We start from the raw sequence: 15,057 nt of genomic DNA, 5'->3' as shown, positions 1-15,057 counted from the left end.
CTTCCGGATATAAAGAAGCTTGCCTGTGTTGGTGTCTGGCATATCTCTGCAGTCTCCCGCTAAGCTGGGTCACTGTGATAAACCAGACGGAATCCCTGCCTGGCATTCTTCAGCACAGAACCGCATGTTACAAAGAACACAGGGCTGTCAACAAAACTACTGTATAACTTGTATCATTATTGTAGTCTCTAGTTTATTTTATTTATTTTTCAGTTTATCTATTGCCTTTCATAAAACTTATAAAACTTAGTTCTAGTTACTCCATGTCCTCCAGTAATCACAATGTGTAATTCCTTACCACCACTGGACAATTAGAAAGGAGAGCTGGTCTTGTGGTAGCAAGCATGACTTGTCCCCATAGCTAAGCAGGGTCTGCCCTGGTTGCATATGAATGGGAGACTTGATGTGTGAGCACTGCAAGATATTCCCCTCAGGGGATGAAGCCGCTCTGGGAAGAGCAGAAGGTTTCAAGTTCCCTCCCTGGCTTCTCCAAGATAGGGCTGAAAGAGATTCCTGCCTGCAACCTTGGAGAAGCCGCTGCCAGTCTGTGAAGACAATACTGAGCTAGGTAGACCAATGGTCTGACTCAGTATATGGCAGCTTCCTATGTTCCTATGTTCCTAATTATGTAAAACTTTCCAAACCATACTGATTCTTTTCCAGCAGAGCTTGTTCTTCTATATGTGCAATAAATTAATTCTTGCTTCCATAGTGCTTCCCCCCAATTCATCAGGAAAGATATTAGGCTAAGGGAATTTCCCAGCTCCCCCACCCCAAGTCCCATTTTTTAAAATTGATGGTATGTTGAAATAATGTGATGTTTAAACATAAATCCTGTTAAACATAAATGAGCCGCCAACTCATTTGGTGGCTGCACAGAGACAGGCCTTCTCGGTTGCTGCCCCGAGATTGTGGAATGCGCTCCCTGCTGGGATACGAGCCTCCCCATCTCTGGCAACTTTTTAAAAACTTCTGAAAACACATCTCTTCAACCAAGCTTTCTCGGCTTTTTAAAACTTGTTTTTAAATTGTTCTGATTATTTAATTGTTGTTTTATGCTGTTTTATAATTTTTGTTTTAATTAATTGATTTTAATGTTGTTTTAATGTAAACCGCTCTGAGCCTTTTGGAAGGGTGGTATAAAAGTTTTAATAATAAATAAATAATAAATAATGATAAATGACTTTCCATTCCTCCAGTAAGGAGGCCAGTTTTAGCGATGTTGCATATTTTTGTTAAAAGGCCAGCATTTTCACATCTGAATTCTTTAAAAATTCTCAGCTCTGTGCTTTCCAGACTTGGTGACTTGTTAATTTTTAATTTGTCTCTTAGCTCTCTTCATCTCTTATCACCTCTTTGACTTACTTCTTCAGATGGTAATAGTCTGGGAAACATACCAGTGGGGATTCAAACTGGCAACCTAATGATCACTAGGCAAGTCATTTCCCGTTGTGCCATTAGGTGGCATACCCTTCTGGAAAAAAGTGGATCAGGCCTGGTTGCCTGTTTTCCACAATGAAGACTGATGCAAATAATGCATTTTGCTTCTCCACAATCTCCCTTCCCTATTCATGAATTGAGATTTCTGTGCTTTTAGCAGCTGCATGATGGAAGATTAAACAGGGATGACTTTCCCCATTCTGGAACTACAGCAATGGAAAAATATTTTTGCTCTCTGAAGAAAACAATGAAGATTGTTAAAAACATGGGATCCTTGCTCGGAAAATCACCTAGCAACCCTGAATACTTATGCCAATAACTCTGACATTACTGTAAAGTTAAGATGCAAGTAGGCTGGTGTATATATACATTGTTTATACAACTGTGGTATGTAGGTTTGTTTGTTTGTTGTTACATTTTTATACTGCCTTTCATTAAAATAATCTCAAGGCAGTTTACAAAACATTTAAAACAATATAAAACCATAAAAATGGCATAAGAATTAAAATGGAATATAAAAATGCAAATCTAACTAAAAGGTTTTAAAAAAACATGTACAATATAAACCATAAGATACAAAGCAGAAGCAAAACATTTAAAAGCCTGGATAAAAAGCCAAGATTTTACTTGCTTTCTAAAAACGGTGATGGAGACTGAGGAGCCAATGCCCACCAGGAGAGTCAAAACCAGCACCTTGGACCCGGAAACAGATCGGCAGCCAATGTAGCTCTTTCAAAATGGGGGTAATATAGGTTCCGGAGAACAACCTAGCTGTTGCATTTTGCACTAGCGGCAGTTTCCGAATATTCTTTAAGGGCAGCCGCACATACATAGAGCGTGTTACAGTAATCCAGTCGTGACGTGACTAAGGCGTGGGTAACAGTGGGCAGATCTGCCTTTCAAAGAAAGGGACACAGCTGGTGCACTAGCCAAAGCTGTGCAAAGGCACCCCTGGCCACCACCTGATCTTCCAAAATCACAGCCGGGTCCAGCAGTACCCCCAAGCTGCACACTTGCTCTTTCAAGGGGAGTGCAACCCCATCCAGAACCAGTAGAACCTCCTCATCCTGGTTGCCTTTCTTACTGATCAACAGTACCTCCATTTTGCCCAGATTCAATCTGGTTTTTAGCCCACATCCAACCCATCACGGCCTCCAACCCCCAATTCAGGACATCCACTGCCTCCCTAGGATCAGGTGACAAAGAGAGATAGAGCTGAGTATCATCTGCATATTGCTGACAACTCAGTCCAAGTCCCCAGATGACTTCTCCCAGCAGTTTCAGGTAAATGTTAAACAGCATGGGGGAACAAAACTGAACCCTGCCGGACCCCTCAGGCCAATGGCCACAGAGCAGAGCAGTAGTCTCCCAGCACCACCTTCTGTACTTCTTTCCCCAAGCAAGGACCAAAGTTACTCCAAAGCAGTGCCTCCAATCCCTATACTTGAGAGGCAGTCCAGAAGGATACCATGGCCAATGGTATCAAACACTGCTGAGAGGTTCAGCAGAACCAACAGGGACGCACTCCCGCTGTCAAGCTCCTGGCTTGGGTCATCCACAAGACCAATCAGGTTCATTGATATGTGAAGAAACATTCAGGGACGTATCTTAGGATAACACATGAAATGTCATCATTTTTTTCTTGTGGTATGTTTCAGAAATGTATCTCTTGGTGCATACATACCACTTATTTCGAGTAGATTATAATACTCCATAGTACAATGGAGTAGATAGTAGATCCATAGTAGATCCAATTTGAATTGGAGATCTCAATTCAGTTCTGAAATTTTTGTCTCAGACATTAATATTATAATTTAGTTCTGCCTACGTTATGTAATTTAGAACTATAATTTAGTTCTGCCTAAATTCATGGAGGACAGGACTATCAATGCCTACTAGTCTGAGGGCTATAGGTCACCTCCAACCTCTAAATACCAGTTGCAGGGGAGCAGCAGCAGAAGGGAGAGCATGCACATACCTCTTGCCTGTGGGCTCCCCAGAGGCATCTGGTGGGCCACTGTGTGAAACAGGGTGCTGGACTAGAGAGGCCTTGGGCCTGATCTAGCAGGTCTGTTCTTATGTTCTTATGTTCATTGGTAGAACATGTGGTTGGGTAGAAGTCTACTTTTTGCACATGGTTTTAGCTCAGGGATAGCCAGTGCGGGGTCCAGTCTATTAGCCAGATAGTTGTCTTATTATTGTCAACTATATAGTGCTTTCCAACATAAAAGTTCACAATGTGGTTTAGAGAAAAAAGGTACGATAATAAGAAAATGGCTGTCTGTCCCAAAGGGGCCCTAGAAATCTAAAAAAGATCTAAAAAGAACTAAAAAGAAACACAAGAGAGGCACCAAGAAGAGCTACTGGAGGGATGATGTGCTGATATTGATTAGGGCCAGTTGCTCTCCCCTTGCTAAATATAAGGGAGCCATCACTTTCGAAGGTGCCTCTATGCCCAGTTAGCAGAAGTGAACAGGGTTTAACCTTCTGCTATTCCTGTATGCTTAGGGCCTACTCTGTTCTCCAGACATTGGTCTTTGGATCAAAAGTGCATTTCACCACACCTGTAGTTTCAGGGTCCCCTCTGGATGTCAGCCTTAAAACAGTGGCTGACATCCAGACTAATTGAATATTATTACTCAAGTAGTAGTCTAAAGAACGACTATATTTCAACAGGGCTTCCTCGAGTAAATTTAGTCAGGATGTCAGCCACTGGTCATGGGACCAGAAGTACATTCTGAATCAATTGTCAATTCATTGCCATCAGTGGCAGCCCGTGAACGTGCCTCTGGGGGGGTGGCGGGAGGCACCTTTAAGAGTAAATTAATTTGGTGCTCGCTTCCGCCATGGTGGCACCTGAACACTCTTCGGAGCCACAACCTGCCACCCAGCAGCCCCTACGGCAGGTACTTCCCTGTACTCTGCAGGCGGAGACTTGGCTCCGTGGAAGCCAGGTGAGTGGCGGAGGTGCTTCCCCGCCATAGGGGCTGCTGGGCGGCATGTTGTGACTCCGAACAGCGTTCAGGTGCCGCCATGGCGGAGGTGAGCACCGAATTAATTTACTCTTAAAGGTGCCTCCCGCCGCCCCGCCCCCCCGGAGGCGCGTTCACGAACTTCACGGGCCACCACTGACTGCCATCAAGCAATGATGCCTCAGAGGGATGGAGAAGCACGTAAACCAGGATGTGGCCTGAGCAATATGGAGAGAGAGAGAGAGAGAGAGAGAGAGAGAGAGAGAGAGAGAGAGAGAGAGCATTCCCATCTAGAGACTCTTTCTTACAACTCTGGGAAGCAATTTTCTTTTCAATGCAAGTGAAACCGTAGGCAACGTTTTAACTACTCTTTGATTAAACGTTGTTAGGCCCGCTAGGAACCAAATAAAATTGTTGTGAGCCACGTCCGCTATCCTTGGTTTAGATGTTCACATCAGTGACGTCAAGAGCTACCTGTCTAGTCTCAGTTGTCACCTCAAGTTTCAAGGTCTCTGGCTTTGACCTTTGCTCTACTCAACCTTGACATTTGACTTTAGTTTTAACTCCCAGTTCCTGGCCTGTTCTTTTGCTCTTGGTTCTCTGCTGGACCCTCCCAGTTTTGTTCAGGTTCTGACCTGCCCTCTGGGGGCTGCTCATGACCCAGCTTGGATAAGTGTTCACCAGTGTTCACCAGCACCAGAGGCATAGTGGGTTTGCTGCCGGTCCAGGGACAGGCTGACATCAGCATCCCCCATTGCTGCATGTGTGAGCCCTATCCCCTGCATTGGCATGTGACTGATGTCGGACGCACACTGACACAGGAAGATGTGGCCAGCACTGGGATGGGTGCACATGGCCCCTCACCCACTGCCAGCTGGTGAATGAAGCACCAGCTGGGAAGGACTGAAGGGTGTTATGTCACCCCTTCCTGGGGCTGGCCTGCCCCGTGTTGGCATGCATCTTATGCCAACACAAGGGCATGTGATGAGCAGCAGGAAGGGGTGTCAGTAGCATGAGTTCCTGCAATGAATTAAAGCAGCTGCTGGAGTGCGGAGGAGTGAAGCCATTGTTTCGGCACAGCCAAAATGCAGTAAATACACAGGGGATGGAAATAAGGGAAATTACCCCTCCTAGAATCGCCAGTCCATAAATTGTAACATGTAACAAAAGGCCGCACATGTAAAGAAAAAACCAAACTAGCAATAAACCGTGTGCAAACAGCATATATATATAAACATACAAATTCAGAAATTAAATAATTATATTTTTATATGTGTGTCCTAATATAATTATTTAATTTCTGAATTTGTATTTTTATATATATTTGCTGTTTGCACACGGTTTATTGCTAGTTTTGGTTAGTCCATAAATTCTTTTAGTCAATGTCCAGTCCAATCAGGGTTATTGCCAGAAGAAGGGTCGGGTTGCCGGTTCTGTGGTCTAAGGGTCCCAGAGAAAGTCACACGTCGATATCTAGGCCAAGGTCAGGGTTCCAGGAGCAAACAGCACAAGGTTTCTGGGAGCTGGGAACTGAACCTGCATGCAAGAGTGATCAGTTGAAACCAGTGTGATGCAGAGGGAGCGGTCTGGCTGTAGAGTACTTCAAGGACCCAGGTGGAGCCAATTAAGGCCCCTGCCTGACTTCGGGCTGCAAGTTCAGATGCCATCCCTGTCAGACTTTGCAGCCAGCCAGCTGCTTCTACGTTGCCCAACATGCTGCTTCTTTCTGCATTCTCTTCGGCGTTCCACATGGCTCACCGGTCTGCTGCTTGGTCGCGGCTCCTCTCCATCTGACGAAAGCAACGGCTCCCCGGCAACCTCCTGCTGTTCTACAGCAGGTGAGTGCTCTGACTGAGTGGCTTCTTCCTCAGCAGCCTGTAGGAGGTTCCCCTCAGGGGGCTGTGAAGAATCAGACAATTCTTCCTCGGAGTCCTCGGAGTCAGACCACTGCCTGACAAGGGGGGACATGAAGCCCTTCACACACTCCCAGTCAGCGCTTCATCCACCAGGTGAGTCTTTCTCTCTCTCCTTCACTTTGAGCAAGGGAGAGGAAGAAAGCACCCAGCTGGCAAACAAAGGTGCGGGCTGGCAGGTATGGGGTCACACCTCACACTCCCAACCAACGAGCTCTTCATTCACCATTTGGTGGGGAGCAAGGGGTGCCCTGGGGGAGGGGCCACCATGGCAGCCCCCCAGACCCCAGCCGCCCAGAGACATTTGCCCCCCACCCTGGTCCGATGGTAACTATTAACCTTTTTAACCGGCTTGTAACTATTAACCAGCTTGTAACTATTAACCTTTTTGTTCAGTTTCTCAAGGTTGCATCCTAGCTACTCTTCATTATCGTTTTGAGGTTTGCCTTGGTGCTTTCATAGTTCCATCCTCTTCCGCTGATCACTCACTGGGCAGATGCTCCCAGTCTCAGATCCAAGCTTTCACTAAAAATAGCCAATTTTTTGGCGTCATCTGAAAGAATTATGGAAGGTTCATTCAGAGGCATTTTGATATCTCAAGTAATTAGAGCAGGTTTTGCTTCAGGTATAGAACAGAATGTCACTGATCCCTCTAAGGGATCCTGTTTCATCAGATCCATTACCAAATGTGGCTGAAACAAGGATGCATTTGAGTGCCAAATCCCATTGCAATAATCTTTCTGCAATAATGGATGATACTGTTACAGATATGACAGGAAGAAATATTTTAAACTTGGAACAAGCTCCTTCCCAAGAGTACACAACACATTAATGAGACACTGAGGCTGTTCTCATGAGCAGCCACGCCCAGGGCTTGGCTGCTTGCAGCTCGCACTGACACAGAGACGAGGGCCTAGAGCATCTGTCTCCTGGGATAATCCCCCGGTGCACCATGCTCAGTGCACTGTGGGATACCGGGAGGCCAGGACAATAGGTCCCACTCTCAGAGCAATCTGCCCTACTCCGTGCTGCATGGAGCAGCTCTGATAGTGTGGGAGCAAGCCCCACACTTCCACCAAACACAGCATGATCATCTGGGGAGTAGGCAAGATTTGAGAAGCCTCCCCTCTATCCGCCTGCCCGCCCGCCCAGTAGGTCATGTGAATGGCCCCACTATGTAGGGTTCTTTCACTAGCCAGTTTCCAAAACGTTATCCTGAAGCGAAGTGTGCATAGCATGAAGAGTTTATAACTGTCTATAAAGAATTTTTTCAGTGAAGGTTTTTAGGACAGACCCATAAGGCTTTAATGGGATGTTGTTGACTTATACTGTATATCCCACTTTTCTGTTTGCATACTACAAGTAGCTTACAGATATCTCAATAACAAAACAATAAAATTGAGTGAGGCTGTTCACACATTCAAAAACTGGGCAGGACACAGGTCCTATGCAGATTTGAGAGCTGTACATATTCCCAGTTTTTGATTGGGTAGAAGCAAACAACTAGGTAGGAGGAGGAAGAAGTGACTGTGTGGGAGACAGGAGCTGGGTCGGACAGCTTTTCCTCCTACTTTGGTCAAATGCTGGGTATGACATCTGGGTAGCACAGCACTGCCCTACCCAACTCCAGTCTCCCACAGAAACAATCACTTCTCTCTCCTCCTACCTCGTTGTTCGTTTCCACACAACTGAAAATTGGGAGCACTGGATCCTACCCAGTTTTCAGTTGTGTGAACAGCCTCAATGGAACTTTTAAAACCAGTACAAACTACTAACACTGCTACTGCTACAAATATATATAAATTGCTTTTCAACAAAGTGCTCATGCAGGTTACATGGAAAGAAAAATAAATAATAAGCCTTGGCACCACATAAAAAAATAAAATAAAATAAATACATCTTGGCACCACAACCTCAAAGCCCCGTCCCTTTTTCCTGCCCATCTGATCTTATGCAGTGGCGAGACAGAGAGCAGGGCATCTAAGGGTGATCTAAAGTACCAGGCAGGCTCACATGTAGGCAGGAGGTTCCACGCTCTCTAGCTCAGAGTCATCAAGGTCAGCATGTTGAAAGAGGAGAAGGAGAATGCACTGGATATACGTGTATATCCAGCTTCATATTCTTCCCTTTCTCTTGCACCAGTTCTTCTGATTGGCTAGATTCGCTCTCTAATAGAGAGACTAATCAGTAAACACCTCTAAACAGTAAACACCTTCTCCTCCTTTCTGGATCTCCTCTGACATAGTGAGAATGGTAGTGGGCCTCTGGGTTTAGAATTGAAGTTTAGGGGCAAAGAGACCCCCCCCGCCTTCTCTGCTGGCATTATGTCTGATTTTGTGTCTTTGGTGAAATGTTCCTAACCATTCCTGTGCAAAGAACAGCTCCACTATCAAGCACTCTTTCCAATCTTGGCCCCAAAAAGTACACCTTTAAAATGCCCTTCCCCTCACCTTTTGACAGTCATGCCCAGGAATTCTCTCTGATGAATGGGGCAACACCTAATCCACCACAAAGCCCCATATAGTGCTGCAGCCTCTGGCAGCTAGAATGCCATTGCTGCTGGTCCACCAAGAATGAGAGAGCCCTGAGCCTGGGAGAGGTAAGGGGAGAGGAGCCCCCACCCAGGCAGGAGGGGACCCACCAGAGGTCAACTTGTTGAGCATCTCCCTCAAACGTGGACCCGACCCAGACTCTGAGGTTCCTAGTGCTGTCATTGACAGTACCCTCCCATCAATCAGTGCACCAAGGTTGGTGCAAAATCTGGTTGACTTTTCCAACTCTTTCCCTGCCCCCCATCCCCCCAAATCAAATATAGTCTGTGACCTTGAGAAGGAGGCAAGGAATGCTTCCCCTCCAGACCCTCAACCATGGGCATTTTTAGCCCTTCGTCCCTGGGGCACAAGCCCCCAGTGATCTGCTGGGTGCCCTGGATCTGGCAGGAGGTTGTTGCTGTTGTGTTTGGGTGGGCTGCAGAGCATGAGACAGCTTCCTTGCTGCAGTTTAGCAGCTCTTCTGCTAACTTTAAGAACATTTTCTAGCTCAGTATAGCAACCGGGTAGCTGAATTTCAACTAGTCCACCTAATGGCACAGTGGGGAAATGGCTTAATTAGCAAGCCAGAGGTTGCCAGTTTGAATCCCTGCTTGGTATGTGTCCCAGACTATGGGTAACCCCTATATCGGGCAGCAGCGATATAAGAAGATGCTGAAAGGCATCATCTCATACTGCACGGGAGGAGGCAATGGTAAACCCCTCCTGTATGCTATCAAAGACAACCACAGGACTCTGTGGTCGCCAGGAGTCGACACCGACTTGAATGCATACTTTATCTGAATTTCAAAGTGCCTGTCAGAGCCATCAATTTGCACGAAAAAGCACCAAATGCAAAGTCATAATGCAAAGCCCAAAAGAAAAGGGGAAAAACTGTATGGAGGAGCTACAAGAAATAAATACAAAAATATTGGGGGTGGTAGGGTGGTGGACATGGGTCAGACTCTGTGGCCCAGGATCTTTTAAATACCTAGCAGTGCCAGAGGTTGCATCAAGGAATACAGGAAAACAAAGCAATGTTCTCCCAATATGCAAGTAAGTATGACTTTAAGACATCTTAGGGTTGATACTTAGGTTGCCTTGGAGGTGTGGTGGTCACTTGGCACCACTGAATGCTTTAGGTAATGTGTATAACAGGGAGAACATGTGTTAGTAGGGTTATGATATGACTACTTCCCAGAGGGACAGCATTGATATGGGAACCGACCACACAGTACAGTATTTGCTGTATTACATTCATTACTGGAGCAATGGGTCAGTCGCAGAATGGGACCGCCAGCGGCCTGTGTGAGGCTGCCGCGGCCCCGCTGACCCCGCCCCCGCATCTGACGTCAGACGCTGGGGCTAGCCACACCCCTGCATCTGACGTCAGACGCTGGGGCTAGCCACACCCCTGCATCTGACGTCAGACGCTGGGGCTAGCCACACCCCTGCATCTGACGTCAGACGCTGGGGCTAGCCACACCCCTGCATCTGACGTCAGACGCTGGGGCTAGCCACACCCCTGCATCTGATGTCAGACGCTGGGGCTAGCCACACCCCTGCATCTGACGTCAGATGCAGGGACGTGGTCTGGCTGAACGGAGCCTTGAGGCTCCGTTCGGCCCAGAGAGGGGAGAGTTGCCCTCTAACTGCCAAAGGGGCTGTATGGCCCCTTTGGCAGTTAAACGAAGGCTGGTGCTGCTTTCGCAGCGCAGCCCAGGAGCGGCTCTTCAATTGGGCCCATGGGTTAAAAGAACCCGGGCCGCCGACCAATCAGAGGCTGCGGGAGCGGCCCCGACACGCCCCCCGCGTCTGACGTCAGACACTGGGAGGCTAGTTTAGCTCCTGAGTGGGGGCCGTGTGGCCCCTTCAGGAGCTACTTAGGTTTGCACTGTGTTCGCAGCGCGCAACCAGGAGCAGCTCTTCCCTGCCTTTGCAGGGAAGAGCTGCTCCTGGTTGGTGCTGCGAACACAGAGCCAGCCTTTGTTTAGCTCCCGAACGGGCCGCACAGCCCCTACTCAGGAGCTAAACTAGCCTCCCAGTGTCTGACGTCAGACGCGGGGGGCGTGTCGGGGCCGCTCTCGCAGCCTCTGATTGGTCAGCGGCCTGGGTTCTTTTAACCCATTGGCCCAATGGTGCCTCCACCCCTGAATGGGAGAAGGAGCCTGGAGGTGGCCCACAGCCACCAGACTAGTAGCCATTGATAGACCTGTCCTCCATGTATCTTCTTCCATTCAGAAAGTAGGCTAAAAATTAAAAACAGCATAAAAGAAGCTGAACATCATCAAAAGGTTTTCATGATGGTATCATTTTTCAAAAAAAAAACCAAAAAAAAAAAACAAAACATCATGGTAAGAGTATTTGCACAATGTGACTCTTTGTCCCCTGAGGGTGAGTTTCACCAGCCTCTATTTTCAGTCCATACCCACAGCATTGCTGAAAGACAGGTATGCAGAGATTCCAGCTGACAACTGTTTGTGCATATGCGGTCAACAGTGAATGGAGGGTGTCTTCTATTATATATTAGAATGCTCCCTGTATACATTTCCTTGGGAAATTTTTGTTAGAGAGCAGAGGTGTGCATGAACGGCTCTTGCACAGGCTGGCAGGGTGGGGAGCAGTTCCCTTGAGGAACCGGTAAGGAGCTCCTTACCTGCTCCTCCCCACCCTGCTGCTTTTGCAGGCACGGCTCCCAGTCCCCAACCAGCTGCGTGGGGCTGTGGCACTGTTCTCTGCAGACTCCGCATGGCATCGGCACACACATGGCCAGCGTGCCCCATTTGTGTGCTGACGCCACATGGAGGCTGTAGGGAACAGCGCCGCAGCCTCACGTGGCCAGTTGGGGAGCAGACACTACACCTGGAAAAGCAGAGGGGCAGGGAGGAACAGGTAAGGAGCTCAGGTAAGGGGCTCCTTACCAGCTCCATAAGGGAACTGCTTTCCGCCCCATCGAGCCAGCTCGAATGCCAGCACCTGAACCAGTTCACTGCTTCCCAGAGGAGGTGCCGAACCAGCCCGTGCACATGCCTAATAGAGAGCTTGGAGGGGAGATTTCTTCATCTACCCCAGCTGCAGTGAAAGTGCACAGGTAAGGAGAGCACTGCTAATGAATATTGTCTGGAGACATGGAGTTAAAGTTCCAAATAAAGTAGTTGGTTTAGTAACTCCATCAAGGAGATCGATTAAGGCCGACATGCCTAATTGCTAGCTACATGCAAGAAGGGAGTGAGAAGAAGGAAGTCTGTCTCTCCAGGTGAGAGAATGAAACCCGAGACTATTTAGTCTAACAAAAGGGAATCAGGGTAGATAAACTGTAGTCAGAGCAGGAATGCCCTTACTGGCTGTCTCTACCCCTAATGCCCCTAGTGGTCGATAGGGTTGCTGGTGCTAAGCGTCGATGCCATGCTGGAGCTGCGTCTCCAACTATTTTTATCTTAGATATTTCTTCTAGAATCATAACCGGGACCCAATTTGAGAAAATCTACTGTCTTTTATTGGATTATAAAAAGCATTGCACATGTAAGGTGGCTAAGTGTACATCTGCTCTGCGGAAACTTAAAGATTTATGCAACAAAATAGAATATGCTGAGGTCCATTTATTTTAAAAACTTGAATGTTGTGCTTGTCATAGTTGGAAGTTGATGTGTGGGACTGTGGTATGTTCTTATTAAAGTCTCTTTGGAAATTACATTTTTATTTCTCTATGTATTATTTTGCCGAGACTGAGAATATAGATGATAGACGGATGTAGTATTGTGGTGAATTTTTTGTTTTAAGCAACTGAACTACTTTTGGTCTGAAGTACTACTACTGAAGTACTACTGAAGTACTACTGAACTACTTTTGGTCTGAAGTACAACTGAACTACTTTTGGTCATGTGAACAAGCCACTTCCCCTCCCCTCTGTGTTACCATCGTGGTGTGCTTGATGCTTTCCCCACTGCTCTAGTAATGTGTATAATAGCAAGTCCATGGAGGAGGGGAGTATGATGTGGTTACTTCTGTACACTAATGCTAGTCACAGTGAATTATTTATGTACACCACATGGAGTTTTATAAGTAATGCAACACAGGAATCCAGTTAATCATTTAAATGTATACATGTCTCTTTGAGACCAAAATTGCCTAAAATGTTTAAAAACATTTTCCAACGTTCTTACTAACTGTGCAGTCATGAACTAGGAGGAAACATCCCTGCTGTGGGGAGCTTCCAGAGTTCCTCTGTGGCTATCATGCAAGGGTGGGGGTGGTACTCACTGAGCTTCCCCTGGAAGTACACCTTAAAAATATGTCCCTGAGAGTCGCACACATTTTTCAGGTGGCGCAGGGCACTTCTGGGGAAAGGAGAGATTAGTGGAAATTGCCCCTTTTGCACAATAGGGCAAGAGTGAAACTCCAAATGCTTGCCAAATCAGGAACACTGTTTCAGAGGTGCACCTAGGTAATGTTGGAGCCTGGACCTAAAGGCCTTTGGAGCCTTACCCCACCACTGCAAGTTAAGCATCATCCCTTACACACACACACACACACACACACACACCATGACACACACAGTATTTTTAACATGTGGGTTGAGGGCACAAACAGCAACTGGACTCACAATAATGTAAGAATATAAAACAGGTATATTTATGCAAATATGCATTAGCAGAAACATTTGAACACACAACTTAACATATTCCCATCCCACATATTTCTTTCCCCACTCCTCCCTCTGTCTCTAAAGTAGGAGTGTGCACGGAACCAGAAGCCCAGTTTAGTTCGAACTGAATTGGATTCAAACTGAACTGGGCCCTGTTTGGTTCTGTGCATCTTGAGCTGGGCCCCAGTTCAGCTCAAGGCTGAACCAGTTCGGGCTTGGCTCGAAGGGGGGCGGGGTTCTAGATTTAAAAAAAAAAAAAAAAAAAAACCCAAAAACCTACAGCCAGGTCTGGCGGCCTCTGGTGAGGGGTGTCTCTGAAGGTTTCCCCTCTCGCTGGCCTGCGAGCCAATTCGGCCCATTTTCGGGCCTTATTGGCCCTCTCCCGGCTCGCAGTGGCCATTTTGAAGGCCGCTGTGCATGCACACTCAAAGTAACTCTTTGCAACCCATGAAACAATCTCTGTGCAGCATTAGACCAATCCAGAGTACTTTTGTCAGATCTAAAGCTGAGGTCACGCCCGGCTGCCTAGCGCAGTTCACAGTCACGCTTGGCTGCCCAGCATGGCGACCACACCACCTGGTACAGACTAAAGAGGATTTGGGGGGCCCAGGGGGTGTGGAGGCTCTGGACTTCGGCCCGGGAGTCCAGGGGTAAGAGTGCCTCTGTGCTGTTTGTTGGTACATGGCTGCATGGATAGTGAGGATGCTGGCCATTGCTTATCTTACTGTTTTTCTTAACTGTCTTGATGCTTTGGCAGGAAGGTAGGAAATAAATACATTGAGAATTGGTGCCTATAAAGTCATTGGTGCCTATAAAGTCACCCCTGCTAACTTGGCAAACCCCTGCTAACTTGGCAAAGAGGCACCTTTTAATGTGGTGATTCTCTTTATTTATCAGGGGGAGAGTAACTGGCCCTATCTACCCCCAGCACAGTACTTCCAGTGACTGTTGCTGGTGTCTATCTTATGTTTCTTTTTAGATTGTGAACCCTTTGGGGACAGGGAGCCATCTGACTGATTTATTATTACTCTGTGTAAACCGCCCTAAGCCATTTTTGGAAGGGTGGTATAGAAATTGAATAAACAAACAAACAAACAAACAAACAAATAAAAATTTTGGTTTTGGCACTTTAAAATGGCCACTGCACATGCTCAGATGGCCCCTGCGAGGCCCTAGGCCTTGCCAGGCCTTGCAGAAGCCATTTGAGCATGCATGGCTGCCTCCAAAATGGCTGCCACACTGATCTTTGCAGGCCCGAACGGGCCCCCAAATCAGCCCGGGACAAGCTGCAGTGGTAAATTAAGAAGCTGGCGGGGGCGGGGAACCTTTGCAGACACACACACACACACACACCCTGCAGCTAGTGGTGTGCACGGAACCTCCGCAGCGCCGTCCGGCACTGAGAGGGGTCTAACTTTAAGGGCGGGGGGGGTAGTACTTACCCCTCCTGCCGCTCTTCCCCCTCCGGTGCTGCATTTAGGAACAAAGTTGGGGGGGGCGGCAGCATTCCTCCCTGCCGCCCCTGCCCCCGTCATTGCCCGGAATTCTCGTCAATACCA

At 47.3% G+C, this 15,057-nt stretch overlaps 2 protein-coding genes across 12 annotated transcripts in view; one reads left to right on the top strand and one right to left on the bottom strand.

The window, feature by feature from the left end:
- SPEF2 (sperm flagellar 2) overlaps window positions 1-14,989 on the bottom strand; it is a 228,601-nt gene extending 213,612 nt beyond the window's left edge. The window contains exon 1 of the mRNA XM_053292083.1: window positions 14,941-14,989. Within this exon, the coding sequence (XP_053148058.1) occupies window positions 14,941-14,974 (34 nt within the window). The 5' untranslated portion in view covers window positions 14,975-14,989. The remainder of the gene's footprint in view (window positions 1-14,940) is intronic.
- The window catches only part of PRLR (prolactin receptor), a 240,297-nt gene continuing 239,213 nt past the window's right edge, over window positions 13,974-15,057 (top strand). For 8 of the 11 annotated variants that reach the window (XM_053292102.1, XM_053292098.1, XM_053292101.1 and 5 more), the window contains exon 1: window positions 13,976-14,148. The gene's annotated coding sequence lies outside the window, so the exon portion shown is untranslated. Of the gene's footprint in view, window positions 14,149-14,715; window positions 14,793-15,057 lie in introns of those variants that run through there. The other 3 variants (XM_053292106.1, XM_053292094.1, XM_053292095.1) reach the window with 3 other exon arrangements.

Source organism: Hemicordylus capensis, chromosome 2, assembly GCF_027244095.1.
Source record: "Hemicordylus capensis ecotype Gifberg chromosome 2, rHemCap1.1.pri, whole genome shotgun sequence".
Taxonomy (NCBI): domain Eukaryota; kingdom Metazoa; phylum Chordata; class Lepidosauria; order Squamata; family Cordylidae; genus Hemicordylus; species Hemicordylus capensis.
This window is presented reverse-complemented; position numbering and strand designations above follow the sequence as displayed.